The following is a 19,400-nucleotide window of genomic DNA, read 5'->3' on the forward strand; positions in this document are numbered from 1 at the left end:
ATGTGTCATAAGAGTATTTCCTATTCTACTATTTGTTTCTGTCTTCCACTGAGTTTTCTTCTACTATTGGACTGAAACACTTTACGACTATATGGAGATTCCAATAGTTGTGCCTCTTCTTTAGGTGAACATCAATGTACTTTTATATCCCCCTCCAAAAGCTTCAATGATTGATTATGTGTTGTCCTTGAAGGGTTTATCGCTGTGGGAGCCATCTAAATTGTCCAATTCCTTTAATATCATGTTCATAACTAGTTATATAGTGTTGTGAGACAACTTTGAAGCGCAAACAGGTGGCATTGGGAAGACAACCCTTTTGCTTTGAGATTCTAAACGTCATAGACTGCATCAACCCTCTACAGAGTCATCAAGACTTGACAAACGTATACACTGAACAGCATCTATTCAGCCCACATGTGCCTCTGTCTATGACACCAAGTACTCTTCACTGATCCAAGACCTGTCCATCCAATGCCGTTAAAATCTGACGTATTACGAAAAGGCAATTGCTTCAGAATCAAAGCGAAGAGTAGCTTCAGTTCTCTAGCATCTTTCTATCAGTCTTAAACCAGCTTGTACGTACAGTTAATCGGTGAAAACTCTAGGTAAAATTATTTATATCTCAGTAATCAATCGTATACCTGTATCATTGTATACATTATAACTGTTACTGGTAAATTAGAGAACTTGATATTGATGAACATGAGATGCCATTAAACGCATCGATAGCTGCGTGTTTATATGTGGTGTCCAGGTGTTAAGGTGTAGTGATGTTATGGTGTCCGGGTGCCCTGATGTCCGGGTGTGTTTGTATGTGTCTCTCGAACGTCAACAAATTGATACCCAGAGCTTCAAAACACATTCGATGGATCAACCAACAACAATTGATTAGTTTCAACAGGCAGGGCTATCAAATGACGGAGGTGAACACAAGAACGCCGTCTCAGACTCCTCTGATGACACAGCAGACTATTCATGGCTCCAAGAGAGTCGAAGTTGAATCCCTGGCGTTTGAATTACGGTCAAAATTGGGGAACAACTGGGATAAATACCAGGCTACCATTGCCTCGTTTCTAATTGGTAAACTGTCGAGAACCGAGCTCTCCACATGTCTACAGAATCTATTGACTGACTCACGGCTGATTAAGATGCATAACCAATTGCTGTTGGCCAATATGGTGAATGCTCTTCGAGACTCCAATAGTGATTCTCCGAGTATTGAGAAGAATTCCAAGTATTCCTTTGGCTCATCGTCTAAAAAGGTTGTGAAGAAGGGTATGAAACAGTCGAACCAATATGAAAAGCTGAAGAAAGACGTTATGAACTTGCCGATTAGAGAACGGTACAGAATCAAGACGATAACGAGGGACTCGGGGAAACAGAAGATGGCCAACTCTTCTCTGACGCTAACCCGTCAGGCTCTATTGCCAAAGATCCCTTTCTCCTCTGATAAGGAAAAGATGATGAGTAACGTTATAGAATGGACACAGGACGTGAACCATGGACTACATACACCTCTCGATATCGAAACGTTTTCCCTACCGGAGCAGGATGCCTTGAAGACGAGGATTTTAGGCATTGCAAGGGAGCATGGTATCACTGGTCCGTTGAGCAATGACGCTGCAGAGTTGTTATACCATGGACTGGAGACGTATCTTAAAAACATTGTTGAAGCAGCAATCGATACTGTACGGTACAGGAAAAGGCGTTACAACAGTAACGATTTCGAATTTGAAAACCTGAGCAATGTCAAGGTCAATGAAAAGAAACCAAAGATTACACTTGTCAATGAAGACATGATTGACACTTTTGATATCATGCCCTACCTTGTGGAGCCTAGTGGTCCAGTTTATAGGTTACACTCTGTCATGTTGAAAGATGACTGTTATGTGGAACCCCAGTGCTCATTAGACGATGAAGCTTTCGAGTGCTCTAATGCCCAATCCTCGAATAAACAGATCAATGGAACAGGCTCAAATCTGAGCTCGCCGTTGATTGCAAAGATTGAAAAGCCAAATAAAGATGTCAATGTAACTGAAAACGTTGGTGATAGAGAAGAATTAAACCTGTTGATCAGAGATATCCTACTGAAGAATTAAAATCTTTTTATTGGGCATATAATACAATTGTGTGAAATGTAACATCGTAATGCAACGTAATCATTCGTTTTACATGCTCATTTGGAATAGACTCTGTTTACGGGAACAACATCAACTGTTTGTACGTATTGTCCCAGGTCAAGCCATTTCTCATTGTCAACTCTGTCGACGTTAATCATTGTAATAACCTTTGTGTTGGAGTATAACTGATGTACGAGTTGATACATTGGATTCTCGAATTCTAATGTACCAAATCTCAGTAATTGGACCTTATCTATGGCCTTCGAAACAAGTGGTAAGGCGTCTATACGAGTCAAATCAAGGAAGTATGCGTTTGAACTGATATTTCTTTCACCCTTCCTACTCTTCAAAGTCAGTTTCATCAATGTGGATGAGTCAGGATCGTTACACGGTTCACGGACTTTGGTAAATTCCCGTGGTTCTGTGCTCATCATCACTGAGCGGTTCTCAACCTTTACAGCACAAGGTGAACTGTCAAACAGATCGAATACTCCATTGGGGTCAACCTTAACACTCTGCACTGAATAGTCAAAGTTCCAGCCTCTTTGTTTAAATTTATGCTCAACGTCTTGGATCAAATCCCAACAACTGTTAACCATGGAGCCTAGCAAATTCGAAGTATTGTCATCATCCCCTATTAGCAACAGCGAAACATTGCATCCGTTGAACAGATTTTCCATTAGTGAACAAGTTTCTTGATACATCATCTCATCGCCTTTTATAAATACTTTGTTGAACTGGTAGTAGGACCCATCATCTAATACCAACTGTTGTAAAGATGGATCGGTTTCAACGTCTTCAACGTGTGAACCGGTGGGTACTTGAACATAGACTCTATGTTTCCCAACTATATCTTCAATGGAATTCTCTATTTTCCTTCTGAAATGACGTTCCTTACATAATTTTTGTAACGCATTCTGGTACTCCTTGTGAACATCATTTTTCTGTTGCGTTATAGTTGCCAACTTGGAATCCACGGAGTCACTCTCCACTTGCAGGGTATTGATCTTGGAGATTAGTTCATCATGGCTTTGTGTGAAATTTGATCGTATATCCATCTGATAGGCATTTTCACTTTCAATGGACTTTATACGATCAGTGATTGATTTTATAGCCTCTTGAACTTTCCCCAATTCCTCGTTTTGCTCAGTGAATAATGTCATTTTGTCTTCAATGCGTTGAGTGATCTGTTCACCTTTCTTTTGCTCCGCAGTAACCACGTCATCCAATTTGAGCTGTAACGATTCTCTCTCTTGTTGAATCCTGTTTTCTCTCACTTGTCTCAAATGCGACGCTTTATCTGATATCTCGTCCAGTTCACGTTTCAATTTGACAATTTCAGCTTGAGATTCTTCATCTTTATAATCCTTGACAGTCTGCAGCTCCTGTTCCATCATAGACTTAAATTCATCCAATTCTCTATGCATCTGGTTCTGGGCTTCTTTCAACTTCAAAGTGACCATGTGCTCCTCGTGCGCTTTTTCCTTTTCCATTACCAACTTCATCGACTCCATCTTCTCATCAATGTTGATGATCCCAACCTCGGTGTTACTGATTTCGGTCTTCAAACGACTTATGTTTCTCATCAAACAAGTCTTCTGTTTCTCGCACCCCTCATTCTGATGGCGTGCATCCTTGATCTTCTTGTCCAGCTCTCGGATTTTCTCTTGCTCCACCTGAACCAGTTTGTTCAACCTCAACTCCAGGTTCGAATCCCTCGTGGCCCATGGACGCTTCGATTGGTGAGCTTGTGTCGACACCAGCGCAAACCTCGAGGTGTTGGGCTCACGATCTCTCAGTTTCAACCCAGAACTCGCCTCTGATAGGCTCCGTACCCGATCTTTGATCTGTTGAGGTAACTGACTGGAATGTAACATCGGTATACCACTGGTCCTGTGTACTCTCCTTGTCTTTTGTATCTCCATCTTGTGCACAGCCCCTGTCATTTCTCCCTCGTCTCCGTCTTCGTCTTCTGCCTCAGATCTGTCCAGCTTCCTTCTGAACTTCGGAGAATGGTTGATCTTCTCTGTAACCTCGTCAAGAGCCTTCCTGCTCTTCACTGGCGGTGAATCGTGTGCTAATCGTGAGCGCGGTACTGGAACTTTCGACATCTCCACCTTTATCAATCCTTCTGATGCTCAGCTGTGACTTCAAGAATGTCTTGAAGGCTCTGTTTCATCAGCCGCTATGTGCAGTTTCGTGTTTGTTTGGTGTTTGTTTACATCTCGAGGGAAGCGGTTTCAAAAAAAGACACACAAACATACAAAGAGGGTAATCAAGACATCCAAACATCTCGTAACTACGGTAACGTCAAACAGGAACATGCAAAGTGCCTGTTTTCTGTTGTTGTTTTTTTGGATTAAAGGTTGTCTGGGCAACAGGAACAGTCATGGTGTTCTGGTGGTGTACTGTGAGTGTTTTCTCTAAACGCCCACTAAAGCCTTCTAATCCCCCATAACCCCTTATAACTCCGAGATAAGTTGCTTTACATAGCTGGCGAGCCTCTCTTCATTCAAGTTTACGACAGAACACTCAAGGCCAAAGCAAATCAGTGTAGCTGTGTATTCCACGCTTCTTATAATTATATCACTATGTACATACATGGGTTCAGATTCCACTGGCCAATTGGATGCAAACAGTATAACCTGAGGCTCATAATAAAATGCTGGTTTCTTTAGTTTTCTTCGTTTCCCTAGTTCTACTGGTCCACATGACTCCCGATGATTCAAAACGTGTGAAGAGGAGGGAAAAGAATAGATGGAAGTGAGTCATCATGACTCAAAACACCGTATGTACAGACAGCGTCCAATGAAAGCTTTCCGGAACAGAGAAGGAAAAACAGATTCAATGTATACAACCAATCAATGAACTCTGTGTAATACTTTTCCGTGAGACAGCAGGGCAAATCGGTCGTGTGGCAAGCGTCGATGGTGTAGAATGGGATGAATCAATGGAGTAGAATGGGAAAAATCAATGGAGTAGAAAAGACAAAACGAATAAACCTGTGTAGTTCTCCTTCTAAAGCTCAGGAGAAGTCCGATGAGCTCACATTACGGGTCATTGCCGGCAATGCAATTCTAATCCCATCGATCTCCTTCGTCATCTTGATGCAGCACCCCAGTCTCGAGGTCTCGGTGAGTCCAAACGCCAAATCAAGCATATCGTTCTCATCGTCATCAGGCTCAGGTATCTCGTCGTAAAACTCCGGATCAACTATAACGTGGCATGTAGAGCATGCACACGAACCGCCGCAGGCTCCCTCCATATCCAAGTTGTAGTGCTGCGCAATGTCCAAGATCGTGTCACCTTCGCACACCTCATAGCTCAGCTGCTCTCCCTCCTTCGTTATGAAAGTGATGTGTAATTCCTCCCCTGGCTTGGGCTTATGGATGTGTCCGTGGTATCTTGGTGACGAACCATGGATCTTTCTAATCAGCAGCGTCTGATTGGACATTGGCCATCCAACGACCCCACCTCGTGTGTATAACTCTTTGCGTAGCACAGTGCTCACAGAAGGTCTGAGGGAGCTCACAACAGATCTGAACATCGTAACGGTATAGTATGATATGCTGATGTTAGCTGTCTTCCAGGAGGAAACGAATGAGAGCTGGGAGGAAACTCTCTTCAAAAGCTCATTGCGAAAGAAAAGAAAGTTGGAAAAAAAAATTCCCCGTTCCCGTTCAACGGAGATAGAAAAAAAAAATTCACCGCCGTCAAAGCAACGCTTTTCCATAATGAGAAAACTACAACACTCTTCACAATGATCGTATACCCATTTCATAAAATTCCAAGTGTATAAACTAATTTTCTGGATTTGTTATTACTTGTTGTTTTGCCTAGTTTTGCTTCTTCAACTCATTTTCGGCTCTCTTCTGCGCAAATGAGTCCCTTATCACGGCGACTCTCATGGTGGCCAACAGGTTGTGGGCAGCGTTGGAATGGAGATAGACACCACCGTTGAATGCCTTGGTGGCATCCTTACCCACGGAGGCCAGCAACAGAGGCTCACCACCTGGATGTTCAGAGATGTAGCCTGAAACGTCGTGAACGATACCGTTGATGGTAACCAAACCTGTCTCGGTCTTACACTTCTCAATGAACTCGGACTTATCCCAAATAGGCAACGCAGACAATGGAGCACCCCAGTTCAACTTTGCTCTCATTCTATCCAGCTTCTTTTGCTGTTGTTGGACCAACCCTTGCTCGATGGCATTCTGTGAGAAGGTCTTCAAGTTGTACGCCAGCCCGACGCACGAGCAGAGGTAAATGAGCACCTTGGTTGGGTCGTACTGGTACCACTTGATGGCGTTTCTGTAGTCGGATGGGAACTCGTGGTGGAAGTTGTGGTAACCTTCACCCATAGTGACCAGTGCAGTCAAAACGTGGTCCCTTGGTGTTCTTCTATCGTCAAAAGGTTGGACTCCGATCCAGTGTGCAAGCGAGTTAACGCAGAAGGTGGCCTGTTGGATGAAGCATGCTCTTAGGATACCGGCATAGACAAAGCCACCTTTGTAATCGTTGAAGAGGTAGCCACACACCAGAGTTGGGAAGATGTACGACATAAAGAACATGATGGCAAGGTAGTGTCTGTGTTGGAATCTCACAATCCAGTCGTCAATCAAATCAGAGATGTCCGCACGAGCTTTGTACTTTGGGTTTGGCTTCGTAAGCATCCACCCCATGTGCGAGTACCAGAAGCCCTTTCTGGCGTCGTATGGGTCTCTGTTGGTATCGGTGTATCTGTGATGGATTCTGTGTGAATGGCCCCACCATTTGATGGAGCCCTCCACAGCGGCAGCACCAAAGAGGGCAAAGAACACCCTCAACGGCCAGTGAGCGTCATACGCCTTGTGCGACCACAGTCTATGGTAACCACCTGTGATTGACCAACCAGCACAAGCGTACAAGAACACCGACATCGCGGCGGTCTGCCATTTGAGAGGCGTTGATCTCGCCATCCATGCACCAATCATCGGGATCGCAACAACAAGCACAACGTTCAGCCAGTTGATGTGCTGGTGCCAGTTCTGGAGAGTCCAAGGCTGTTCAGAGATGTGCTTCTTCTTCGTCCACTTCTCACTCTCCAGACGGTCCTTCTCCAGGATATCCGCAACCCCACTGGCCTCATCGAAATGCGTGCCCGTGATTTCCTTGGAACCCATGAGGGACCCCAGCCCGTTGACAATACGTCTCGTCTTCTTGTTCGTGCCTGCGGCGATGATGTTGGCCTGGAGGATATCAACGGCTTCAAGGTCTGTCATTGTGTGATAGTCAACCTGTAGAATGACAGTAGAAGAACAAAGAGTGGAAAGAAAAGAAGGAAGGGCTCAAAATTTATAAAAAGTCCACGCATTCCCATACTCACACACCATCCGTCTCACTCACATGTAGCATCGACTCACGGGCCAGTGCGAAAAAGAAAAAAACTGCAGTGGGACCCAATGGGATTTCTTTTTGGGGGCCCAACATTTTTTTAGGCAGCGGCAATTGTTACGCCCACGCACAGAGCGGTCTGGCGAGGCCCCAGTGGGCTGCGGGCTGTGTGGGCTGAGACGTGATGGAGCACAACGGGAGTCGAAAGGAGAGGTGTTAAGGTTATGCTTTTGTTGGCTGATGGCCTTCCAGCACCGGATTGTGGTGTCATTGCGATCAGTGCTGTGGTGTGCACCGTGGCCTATGTACGATTAGCGATACACCGGAGTGTCATGAGAGGTTGGTTGGCATTGTTGATGACACCCAACGGAGGGAGAATGTGTCAAAAACGCAATCATCCAATGTCCGGATGTGAGAGCTGGGATCCATTTTGAAGAGGGAGCAACTACAACGGAGTGTGAATCAGCTGTGAGAGAGGGAGGAGTCCAATGGGATGATTGACACGGTGTGCGATGATCAGCTATCTTTACCCCCGGGAGTGTGAAGATGTAAGGGCTCCAACGGCAATTGACACATAGAATCGAAGGTGTCCGGGTTGCCCATTGGCTGAAAGCTGTGTCAAACGAGTTGAGCACGGTGTGTGCGCGGAGGGAGAGGTGGAGTGGTCGGCGCACTCCAGTGGAATTTTCCCAAAAAAGCAAAAAAAGCCCAACAACTGCGACCTGCTCGGCCGGAAATGACGTTTTGTTCTGCGCACGACACAATGAGAAAGCAGGGAGACTAAAACTTGCTTACGTAATTTCTTATGTAATGTATGCTTATGTAATCAATGTTTATGTAATCTGTGCTTATGTAATCATTCCAGAACTCTTTTTTTCTTCTTTTCGTTGTTTCTTTTTTTCCCAATCGGGTAAAACCTCAACATCATCGTCGATTCTCACACAGTCGTCCTCCGGCAGCACAAAGCTTCCATCTTTTGTTGATCTTCTCAGCTCTGCTTCACTCGTATCCTGCCGATAAGAACCTCTGAAGAGTGCTTAGTTCACCGCATACGAACATGACCACCTGCTCTGCTAATACCAACGGGTCTGATCAGTGGACCGTGGAGTCGGCAATCCCATCTGAGATCAAGGAACTCATCGCCGAGGCCGGCTCGTCCTCGTCGCAAGGCCAGTCAAACAGGTATAACTACGTGCTGATATTCCTGCAGATCGTGTCTCTGCTGAAGAAGCAGAGACGTACCGGGTGGGTCGACCACGGGATCGAGAAATGTGAGTCCATCTCGGACCATATGTACAGAATGGGCATCAGTTCGATGCTCATCACTGATCCCAAGGTTGATACGAATAAATGTGTCAAAATTGCCCTGATCCACGACATTGCCGAGTCCTTGGTTGGCGATATCACGCCATTTGACGTTGTTGACAAGAACGAGAAGCACAGAAGGGAACTGGCAACGATCGAATACCTCAGCCAGCTCATTGGCAATTATGACCCGTCCACTGGGGATGAGATCCTACAGTTCTGGCTGGACTACGAGGAGATCAGAACCTTGGAGGCAAGATACGTCAAGGACATCGACAAGTTTGAAATGCTGCTACAAAGCTTCGAATACGAGCGGGAATTCAAAGGTACAAAGAACCTGGATCAATTCTGGGGCGCAAGATCGAGTATAAAGACCGACGAGGTGAAGCAATGGACAGAGGCCCTGTGGCAGAAGAGAGTCCAGTTCTGGGAACAGTATCAGTGATGTCTATAGAGATAGAGAAGATGATTTCCTCGGTATATACCCACCATAATGCCTCACGCTGAAAAGAACAAGTTGTCGTATCCGTATAACCAAGGTCCAATGGTATGTCTTGCCAACAGCGCAACCAGCCCAATCGTGAACTGTAGAAGAAGTAGCACTGCACATAGTGAGTCCTCTCTCAAAGGTCCAAACCAGACCAGTGCCAGGTTAATCAGCGTAAAATTCGAGGACTCGACGACGCGTCCTTCTCTCTGGACAATCTCCAGCAGCTTCAGCTTGGATAGCACAACCATGGCCTTCTCCACCATGGGATTCAGCTGCTTTTCAAACACAGCATGCGATGGATACATCAGTCCATCCTTTTCGTTGAACCTTGGAAGTCTATGCCTTGGACATGGAACCAGGTTGAACAGCTGTGGCACCGAGTAGATGAAGTTGAAGATCTGGGGGATAAAGAACAGTAGCAGAGTCTTTGAGAAGTGTCCCTGGATACCAACAACGGCAAACACCATTCCAGCAAAGTAGCAATAGGTATCACCGACAAAGACACGTGCAGGGTACCAGTTGTACTTGAACAGCGTCAACGACACGCCCAAGAATGGGATCAGCAACGAAGCTGAGAAGATATGGGACTCCCACGTCTGCTGAGAGCCAAAGACGAAGTAGCACAGGTCGTTCAACAGCAGCAGCACTGTGATGACGACTGCCTGGCCGGTCTCCAGCCCGTTGACTCCGGCAAGGATGTTGATGGAATTAGGACAGAAGATGGCCACGGAGCCCATGTATACGTAGTACAGCCATCCAAGCTCAATCGTCGTCTGGTCCTTGAAATGGTGCTGCAACCATGACGGTATCAACACGTGTGTTACGCCAAAATCCACGTAGTAAACAACCAACAGTGGGATCGCAGCGATGGCGGGAAGGAAGAACTTGTGTCGCCACCTGAGATCGAAGAAGTCATCAGCAAGCCCAAGCAGCAGGATGCTCTCGAGACAGAGCATCGCACTCAGGAACCCTGCCAGCTTGTCGTGAGGGAACAGCGCCAGCTGGTCGTCGCTGCCTAACGACGGCACCTCGCCGGCGCCACGCTCACCGCCGCCCACTGTAGCGACAACAAGGTACTTGTAGAAGGCAAACGGGATGAAGAAGAACATCAGGAACAGGTACGACGTCGCAGTGATTGCGCCTATAGTCTCCGGTATCACCGGCTTGCCAACCTTCGACATGTCCTTGCCGAACAGCCCCTTGGCCGTGAAGAACGGTGCCAGCTTGGGGATCAACGAGTCAGTGACGACGTAGCCTATCAGCGCAAACCCAGAAGCTGTCCACAGCGCGTTGAAGGCACCGCTTGACAGTGCAATCGCCGCGATGGCGATGGATATAACGAGCAATTGAAGCATCTCTGGCGTGGCACGCGCTGCTTTCCCAGTGTGTGTGCCCGTGGTCTGTCCGTGATGTCTGCCCGTGGTGGGAAGTTAGGCTGGCGGAGAGTGGTGATCAAAATCGCGGGCAGCCTACGTCTCGGGGGGCGCCCTTCCCAGCGTCCCGTCAACATCGCTAGGCAGGGGAAGGAAGACGGAGAGCCGCCAATGGCTGATTTTGACGGTAAGATGCTCATATTACGTGCTTAACAGACTGTGTGCTAACTGTGGTGAAGGGTTTGCGCCGATTGAGGCGATTTTCTACACTGTTTTCCACCCTACAGAGGGCACCAAGGTGTCCCACCAGGTGCCACTGGGCTCAATCGTGGCTCCGCCATGGGGGTCCGAGTTCGAGGCCTCACAGGAGCCGTTGTTCGACTTTGATGTTGTGAAGAACTACATCATTCCAAAGGGACCTCTGTGTAACAGGCTGATCACGTTGAAAGTGGACCAGTACTCGCTTGTCGGATACCCTGTCCAGATCACAGCACCGCACTACGCCAGGAACTCGTTCAGCTTCAACTTCTGCTTTGTCTTCAACTACGGGGCCAATACGATCCCCTTTGAGTCTGCTATACGGAGGCTGGGAAGGATGTTCAAGAATCTGGAGGAGCAGTACCACATTCTGTCCAAGAAGGAGGATATGGTGTTCTTCAAGAACTTCCAGTCGTCGTCCACGGCCAACGCTGTTCTGCCAGACAACATCGCTGAGAGTGCCTCGCTGGACGACCAGCTTGCTGCGAGGGCGTCGTCCATTGACTCGAACTTTACGCCTTCCATTGCCTCGTTTTCTCAGTTGGCCATTGATCTGGATAACAACATCAACTCCTCCACGCCGATTGGAGTTTCCACCAAGAACGGGAACGTGATGACTTTGGAATCGATTGAGTCTCTGATTCAGCAGATCTACCAGGACCTGAACAACTACTCTGAGTGCCTCATTCCTGTGGACTCTGGGAACTCTGTGGATATTAAGCTCTTGCCCTTGTTACCACCGCCACCGAGGGTGAACCCTGAGGACGTTCCAATATCGACGGTCCAACTGAACACCATGGTTGATGTGAACTGGGATCCCACAATGTTGAAGATACTGCCATATATAGATGGGATCAACTCGATAAAGAGGATAAGTCTCCTGGCAGATGCAGACTATTGGGTTGTCAAAAGCTGTATCCAGCATTTGATGTATTACAAGTGCATTACGATAACAGACATCTTTCAATTCTCCAATATATACGCCCCAACAGCTGACATTGACCTTTTCTTAAAGGACCCCAACATGGCGACTGATTGTCAGGCCTATGTTGTTTCTGCTTCACAGTTCGACGACATTCCCTTCGACACTTGCAATAACCCTCTGGGTAACAATTCCAGTGCAAAGACATCCACTGACAACATCAGTGGCACGAGCCGTAACAGGAACAGCAGCACGGCATCGCTAAGGAGTGGGAAGCGGACAGTTGTGCTACCATCAAAGGCCAAACTGTTCTATCTCTACAGGTCTCTGCACCAGGGACAAACCGTGCGGAACTGGTTCAAGGAGCACAGAGACGAGTTGGAATACATCGATGTACGGAGGCTGTTGACGTTTGGCGTGCTGAGAGGGCTGATCTACAGGGTGGAGTCGTATCCGTTGGTTGACTCGCTACTGCTGAAGGACTCCAACCAGGCGTCCATGTTCGGGACGCTTGCTGATAGGCTAACACCCACACGGGAGCCAACGCTTCGCACCCTGATGAGACGGCGAAACAGTGCCAACGTGACGGACGAGCAGAGGTTGCAGATCTCAGAGTTGTCCCGGCTGCTGGAGAGCTCCAAGAGCTTCGACGCCATTTGCACGGAGATGAGCCTCGACAGGAAGTCCGTTGAGACCTTGCTGCGAACCATGGGGCCCTTCAACGTTGTCAACAGTTAAAAGAGGGCCGTGGAGCACTCACCACATCGACAGCATGGGGCTTAGCCCGTTCCATCTGCCATGCTCCATCCTCAGTATCTCCATGCACCACCTGTTAATACCCGGGTCGAGGACCATCAACCGTTTCCACAACAATAGTGTAACCACCCCCACCCACAGTAATACAACACACACAACAACACCAGCCTACACCCATCACACCGATTCCATCACACTGGCACGGTGTTTCACACCAGCATCGAGCCCATACACGGCCAGTGGTGATGGTGTATGAGTGCATTATGTAAGCACCATTAGTGTGTTGCCGTGGTAACCGCAACACACCATATACATCTCGGGAAGTCCCGTACGGCTATAGCAACCGTATAGGCTCCAAGCTGAGTATTAATTAGCAGTCATTTCCCTTCCTTCGCATGCTTCCAGCTCCGCCGAGTGGTTCTCTTCCCATTGTTTATAGCTCTGCGGTCTCTTTTATCAGTGGCTTCAGAACAATTGGCCCAGTACTAAGAGCAGAGAAGAGCCGAGAAGAGGAATCACGATGCTGTTGCCATTGTATGCTTTGCTGGTTATAGCTGATTGCGTTGCTGCCTTCAACCCCAGTGGTAGCTATGCCCCAGCCAACGTGTCCTGTCCCGAGGACGCCAGCTTTGTGAGACCGGCTTCCGGCATCTCAGAGTCTGAGACTGAGTGGTTGAAGAAGCGTCATGCCATCACGGACGTGTACTTGGCCGAGTTCCTGGACCGTGCGGATCTCGAGGACTTTGATGCTCAAGACTTCCTGGAGTCGCTGAACAGATCCATCAACGTCGGATTGGCGTTCTCAGGAGGTGGCTACAGGGCCATGCTCAACGGAGCTGGTCAGATCAGTGCGCTGGATAACAGAACAGCAGGTGCGGATTCACACGGACTAGGTGGGCTGCTACAGGCGTCGACCTACCTTGCGGGCCTGTCCGGTGGTAACTGGCTCACGGGAACACTGGCCTTGAACAACTGGACCAGTGTTGAGGAGATCATCTCTGGCGATACCATCTGGGACCTGGAGCACTCGATCATCAACTCAGGTGGCATCAACATCTTCTCGACAGCTTCGCGTTGGGACGACATCAGTGATGCCATCCAGGACAAACAGGATGCTGGGTTCAACACCTCGCTCACCGACATCTGGGGTAGAGCTCTTTCATACCAGTTCTTTGGCGAAGAAGATGACGGTGGTGTGTCATTGACGTTCTCAGGCATCGCTCAGTTCGAGCCCTTCATCAATGCTGAGATGCCATTCCCATTCTCAGTCGCTGTGGGAAGAGCACCACATACCAAGATCATCAACCTGAACTCCACGGTGTTCGAATTCAACCCGTTTGAGCTCGGATCCTGGGACCCTTCTCTGTACTCCTTCACTGAGCTGAAGTATATGGGCTCTGACGTTTCGAATGGTGAGCCAACGTCAGATATCTGTGTTCAAGGTTATGACAACGGTGGCTTTGTCCTTGGTACGTCTTCGTCGCTGTTCAACCAATTCCTGTTGCAGTTGAACACCACAAGCTTGTCTGGTATCGTCTACGACTTGATCTACAGCTTCCTAACAAACCTGGATGAGGACTCGGACGACGTTGCGATCTACCATCCAAATCCTTTCCTCGACACAAGCTATGCGGCATTGCAGACAATCGTTGAGAGTGAATACCTATACCTGGTTGATGGAGGTGAGGATTATCAAAACATCCCCTTCGCCCCATTGTTACAGCCAGAACGTGATGTGGATGTCATCTTTGCCTTTGACAACTCTGCTGACACTGACGACAACTTCCCTAATGGTACTTCACTGTCTGCCACTTACGACCGTCAGTTTGGTTCCCAAGGTAATGGTACGTCTTTCCCATACGTGCCTTCTATGGACACCATCATCGCCTACAACCTGACAGAGAAGCCCCTGTTCCTCGGTTGTAATGCATCGAATTTAACTGACCTCGGTACTATCCCTCCACTTGTTGTGTATATTCCAAACATTGCTTACACCACCTGGTCAAACACTTCCACTTTCAAGATGTCTTACGACAACGATGAGAGGGATGCCATCATTCAAAACGGCTTTGAAGCTGCAACGAGATACAACTTGACAATCGATGAGAACTGGCACAAGTGTGTCGCATGTGCCATCATTCACCGTGAGCAGGAGCGTAACAACATCACACAGTCAGATGAGTGTGCTGAATGTTTCCAGGAGTACTGTTGGAACGGTGAGCAGTACACGGGTGATGAGACGGTCTTGGCCAGATCGCTCAACTACACTTCTCCTTCAAACCATGAAGTGAGCTCGATATCGGCTGCTGGTGCCGATGGATCGACTTCAACCGCAAGTGCGTCCTCACAGAGCACCTCGTCCTCCCATAACGCTGCAGTATCGTTCGGTCCTTCTTACAGTGCCGGATTCATTGCAGTTGCAGTTGCGCCAATGATTGGGCTCATGTTCTGATCTCCTCCCAATTGCTTTCTCATGATTACTGAAGCCTCTATATCTTTGTTCTATATATTGTCCTATGTGAATTGATGGTATAACACTAGTATATGAACAGCATTTCAACGTACAATGTGCCATCCACGTGGCTTGCGCACCCACCTGTTGATGTTTGGTGATCAACGCACTTGGAACTCACCCGAAATAGAGACAATTGTAGATCTCAACGCACGGACCTGCTTGGCCAGTTTTAAAGGGCTACTTGGACACTCTGGCTCCATATAAACAAGCAATGCTATCCCTAAGACACGTTCCTCGGAGGTCATTGGCTTATCTGCAAAACAAGGGTAAGCATGTCCGCTGGCATTGTGCATGGGTCTTCCGCAGCGTTGATGACAGTTTAGGAAAATGCTGTATGATAGCACCATTCAGCGATCGACCATTCCATGTTGGGATGCCAATTGATTGAGAATGAGCTTGACTGAGGAACGTGTTTGTTTTCTTTATCTTTCTGTTATGGAGTAGCTCAAGTAACCCTTGTCAAGTGATACTATGCAGGACATATATATATATATATATATGAGGCCAATTGAACGGCTTCATCGAGTCCCTGGTCGAGTTTAGAAGACTCTCTGCAAAGGCTACACTCTCTCCAATGTTTCCACTCGCTACGCTTCTACTCCTTGCAGAGGTTGCTCTATCATACAACCCAAAAGGCTATGAGCCTTCAGAGGTGCTCTGTCCTAGTGATGCCAATTTCGTGAGACCAGCTTCGCAGGTCTCTCCAGCTGAAAAGGACTGGCTAGAGAAACGTCATGTCATCACTGATAAAGCCTTGCTTGAGTTTCTCAACCGTGCCGACCTGGACTCCTTCAATGCTGAGGAGTTCCTCAGCTCTTTGAACAGATCTATCAACATTGGTGTTGCAATCTCCGGTGGTGGCTACAGATCCATGTTCAGCGGTGCAGGACAACTTGCAGCATTGGACAGCAGAGTCGAAGGCTCCATCAAGCATGGATTAGGGGGTCTTCTTCAAAGCACCACATACTTGGTTGGTCTGTCCGGTGGTAATTGGCTTACCGGCTCGCTGGCACTCACCAATTGGTCCACTGTTCCGGAGATCCTAGCTGCTGGGGACCTCTGGGACTTGGAACACTCCATCATTAGTCCTAGTGGCCTGGATGTCGTCAGTTCGGCAGAACGCTGGCATCAGATCAACAACGACGTTGCTGAGAAGCAAAGAAGGGGATTTGATATCTCCATCACGGACCTGTGGGGGAGAGCGTTATCTTATCAATTCTTCGGTTCCAAAGAAGACGGTGGAGTTGCACTGACTTACTCAGGGCTTCAAGAGTTTGATGCTTTCAAATCTGCTGAAATGCCAATGCCAATCTCAGTGGCTGTTGGGAGAACACCAGGCACTCTGGAGCTCAACGGTGACTCCACTGTGTACGAGTTCAATCCTTTTGAGATGGGGTCGTGGGACCCATCTCTGTTCTCCTTCACTGACCTGAAGTATCTCGGCTCCCGTGTCTCTGAAGGCCGTCCTTTGTCTGATGTCTGTATCGAAGGATACGACAATGCTGGTTTTGTTCTTGGTATCTCTTCGTCTTTGTTCAATGCCGGCTTACTGAACCTGAATGTGACTGGTCTCACAGGCCCACTCTATGACCTGGCGCATGGAGTGCTGGAGTTTGCTGATGATGAGCACTGGGACATTGCGATTGTCGAGCCAAACCCATTCCGTAACAGCAAGAACGCCGGTGTGAAGTCGATTGTTGATGATGAAAGGCTCTATCTATCCGATGGAGGCCTGGATCATCAAAACGTTCCCTTTGCTCCTTTGTTGCAGCCTGAACGTGGTGTTGATGTGATCTTTGCCTTTGACAACTCTTACGATACTGATGACAAGTTCCCGGATGGTGAGGCTCTCAAGGCAACTTATGAGCGTCAGTTTGGATCTCAAGGTAATGGCACTGCTTTCCCACACGTTCCAACAATCGACACCATACTTCACGATAAGCTCAACACTAAGCCTATGTTTCTTGGTTGCAATGCCAGCTCTCTTGACGACTTGGCGACTGTTCCACCTCTTGTCGTTTACCTTCCAAACATCGCCTACAGTACCTGGTCAAACACCTCAACTGCTCAGATAGCCTACAGTGACAAGCAGAGAAATGCTGTTATCACCAACGGGTTTGAGTCTGCAACAAGATACAACTTGACGATCGATCCAAACTGGCCAAAATGTGTTTCCTGTGCCATCATCCATCGTGAACAAGAGCGTAAGGGTATCCCACAGACTGACGAGTGCGCTGAATGCTTCCAAGAGTATTGTTGGAGTGGTGAGCAGTACACGGGCTCTCAAGTCGTCCTCCCAAGGTCTGCTAACTGGTCTCAACCGTCTCTCGTGAAGAGGGAATACAATGATGAAGGTGATTTTATCGAGCTGAACGGAACAATTGTGGTTAATGCAACGGCCAATTCCACTGGAGTTAATGTTTCAAACCTCTCCATACCTTCGATCTCTTCTGTCTACTTCAACAGAGCAGAAACCTGGGCTCCATCGTCCATCCTTGTCGGTGCTGTTGCAGTGGTGGCTGGCTTATTGGTCTAAAAGTAGCTGTAGTTTATATAGAAGTCAATAACCAGCTTTCTGAGTTACTTAGATAATCAGCTTTCCATGTAGTCTTTATCTAATGGAGAAAACATGCTTTAAAGTATTCTTTAGCTATAGGAGAGTTCACCTTTATGCTGTTAATCATCAGAAATGTGTCATGAAACATCCGTACACACCACCGTTCAAGGAGTGTACTCGATGGACAGAGCATTGCAGTCAGAACACCTAATTGGGTAACAATCATAGAGATTGTGATGATTATTGGTAGAAATAATGTACTAAACATGATATAAACAGTATTATTCATATAATTTTGATGCTTTCATACTTTAATTTTAGAAAAAGGTACATTCAATCTGTATCAGAAGAGTTAACATGAGAAATATAACAGCGATATTTAACAAAATATAGTTGCCAAATATCCTCATCGTGCTAACAAAGCACACGGTGTGATCAATTGTATGTAACATGGCAATATAAGCCATCAAAACGAAGCTAACCCCAGCATTATGGCAGTCTGTCTGTTCCCCTGAGCCTAGCTATATACCCTATGACAGTTTGTGTCATATTAAACCCGGACACCAGGAGTTATAGTACTAGCGATGTCGTCACTTTACACACTTTGCAGAACTCTTTTCCATTGTATATAAGTCTTTGGGAGTGTTCTCTCATCAATGCTTTCTTCTGTAATTGATCGGTGCTGAGTCATGTGATTCTTGGTAAAGTATTGATTACGAAACGGCTGATTTCAGCAGTTCGATACCTTGTTAAGTGTAGTCTTCACAGCTAAAGAAAGATCCCGAGCCTGTGGTAGAAGAAGCAGAGGAAACAGTGTACCAATGGCATGAAACCTGGCAAAAAACACCAAGAACAGATTCTGACCTGAGTGACAATGTTCAAAATCGAATGTTTTACGTGCTTTCTCCTCGGCTCGACAGGGTTTTGAGTCACAGGTAAGGACTGCAGTTATTTGACGATGATCCAGAAGTGTGTTATGGTATTAGAATCGGCTCATATTAGTTACGGGGGTTGGTCAAGTGAGGCAACTTCACTCGGGAAAGCACATTGGAGGGTGTTGCTGTTCACTTTTAACACGATACCCATGCTTCAACTCCTACAGAGAAAATCAATAGTGAGCCCATATCTGATAGCTCCACCTCTGTCCATCCTTCCAAACATCAGATATACATCAGGATGATACCAAATATCTATATGTGTCCCCGTCAGCCAAGAAAACTCTTTCTTGGCTACCGAGAGTCGTTAAATAGCTTGCGAAATAGTCAGATCTAGCCTAGATACCCTCACAGGCTATATTGCTCTTGTACAATCACACCATGACTCCATTGACGATCCTTTGTGGGGCTTCAGAGATACCGATGCTGAGGGTTTTCCACCGCACATGGCTCTATGCTATACCATTTTGTAGATCTATCAGGGGATCTCACCGATATATGCGACTGGGAGCCGTTGAATGTTCGTGATCAGGGGTTTGGAAGGATAAAGGGGTTCTTCCAATAGGCTACTTCGGTAAAACTCTCATGCACAGTGTCACGTAAGCGAAAGCATTGGTGCATATCTCTGCGCCAGACTCTGGACCGACATGCAATTGATGTTCCGAGACGAGTATGGCTAATCTTACGTAGTTATCAATGCCTCGAGGCAAGAGGAGTGGCAAGTCACGAGGGTGTTGTGCCTGGTAACAGGTAGCCAAAGCTCATTAGCCCCACGAATGTGCGTTGACTTATGACG

At 47.2% G+C, this 19,400-nt stretch overlaps 9 protein-coding genes across 9 annotated transcripts; 5 read left to right on the top strand and 4 right to left on the bottom strand.

Moving 5' to 3' along the window:
- The first annotated feature begins 888 nt into the window (after positions 1-888).
- On the top strand, positions 889-2,200 carry HFI1 (Hfi1p). The gene has a single exon (XM_020215338.1). It carries the CDS (start codon positions 915-917, stop codon positions 2,097-2,099), a length of 1,185 nt encoding a protein of 394 aa, XP_020069871.1. The 5' UTR covers positions 889-914; the 3' UTR covers positions 2,100-2,200.
- Positions 2,177-4,231, bottom strand: VIK1 (Vik1p; the record flags this gene model as incomplete). Its single annotated transcript, XM_020216507.1, has 1 exon — positions 2,177-4,231. The coding sequence occupies one exon, from the start codon at positions 4,229-4,231 to the stop codon at positions 2,177-2,179; it is 2,055 nt and encodes a 684-aa protein (XP_020069872.1).
- Positions 4,232-4,656: 425 nt separating this feature from the next.
- Positions 4,657-5,741, bottom strand: YAH1 (adrenodoxin). The gene has a single exon (XM_020215339.1). It carries the CDS (start codon positions 5,665-5,667, stop codon positions 5,146-5,148), a length of 522 nt encoding a protein of 173 aa, XP_020069873.1. The 5' UTR covers positions 5,668-5,741; the 3' UTR covers positions 4,657-5,145.
- A 140-nt stretch (positions 5,742-5,881) lies between these two features.
- OLE1 (stearoyl-CoA 9-desaturase) lies at positions 5,882-7,337 on the bottom strand. Its single transcript, XM_020215340.1, has one exon. The coding sequence runs from the start codon at positions 7,280-7,282 to the stop codon at positions 5,957-5,959; it is 1,326 nt and encodes a 441-aa protein (XP_020069874.1). The 5' UTR covers positions 7,283-7,337; the 3' UTR covers positions 5,882-5,956.
- A 1,097-nt stretch (positions 7,338-8,434) lies between these two features.
- Positions 8,435-9,524, top strand: CYBJADRAFT_168362 (HD domain-containing protein). The gene has a single exon (XM_020215341.1). It carries the CDS (start codon positions 8,551-8,553, stop codon positions 9,241-9,243), a length of 693 nt encoding a protein of 230 aa, XP_020069875.1. The 5' UTR covers positions 8,435-8,550; the 3' UTR covers positions 9,244-9,524.
- On the bottom strand, positions 9,297-10,643 carry ALG7 (UDP-N-acetylglucosamine--dolichyl-phosphate N-acetylglucosaminephosphotransferase; the record flags this gene model as incomplete). Its single annotated transcript, XM_020212805.1, has 1 exon — positions 9,297-10,643. One exon carries the CDS (start codon positions 10,641-10,643, stop codon positions 9,297-9,299), a length of 1,347 nt encoding a protein of 448 aa, XP_020069876.1.
- A 189-nt stretch (positions 10,644-10,832) lies between these two features.
- On the top strand, positions 10,833-12,579 carry NPR2 (nitrogen permease regulating protein NPR2; the record flags this gene model as incomplete). The annotated part of the gene is made up of 2 exons (XM_020216508.1): positions 10,833-10,848; positions 10,901-12,579. The coding sequence occupies 2 exons, from the start codon at positions 10,833-10,835 to the stop codon at positions 12,577-12,579; spliced, it is 1,695 nt and encodes a 564-aa protein (XP_020069877.1).
- A 269-nt stretch (positions 12,580-12,848) lies between these two features.
- Positions 12,849-15,186, top strand: CYBJADRAFT_102045 (lysophospholipase family protein). Its single transcript, XM_020212032.1, has one exon. It carries the CDS (start codon positions 13,118-13,120, stop codon positions 15,047-15,049), a length of 1,932 nt encoding a protein of 643 aa, XP_020069878.1. The 5' UTR covers positions 12,849-13,117; the 3' UTR covers positions 15,050-15,186.
- Positions 15,187-15,686: 500 nt separating this feature from the next.
- On the top strand, positions 15,687-17,648 carry CYBJADRAFT_152497 (phospholipase B; the record flags this gene model as incomplete). The annotated part of the gene is made up of 1 exon (XM_020213385.1): positions 15,687-17,648. The coding sequence occupies one exon, from the start codon at positions 15,687-15,689 to the stop codon at positions 17,646-17,648; it is 1,962 nt and encodes a 653-aa protein (XP_020069879.1).
- Between the last annotated feature and the right edge of the window lie 1,752 nt (positions 17,649-19,400).

The sequence above is a fragment of the Cyberlindnera jadinii genome (genome assembly GCF_001661405.1).
Source record: "Cyberlindnera jadinii NRRL Y-1542 unplaced genomic scaffold CYBJAscaffold_9, whole genome shotgun sequence".
NCBI lineage: Eukaryota > Fungi > Ascomycota > Saccharomycetes > Phaffomycetales > Wickerhamomycetaceae > Williopsis > Williopsis jadinii.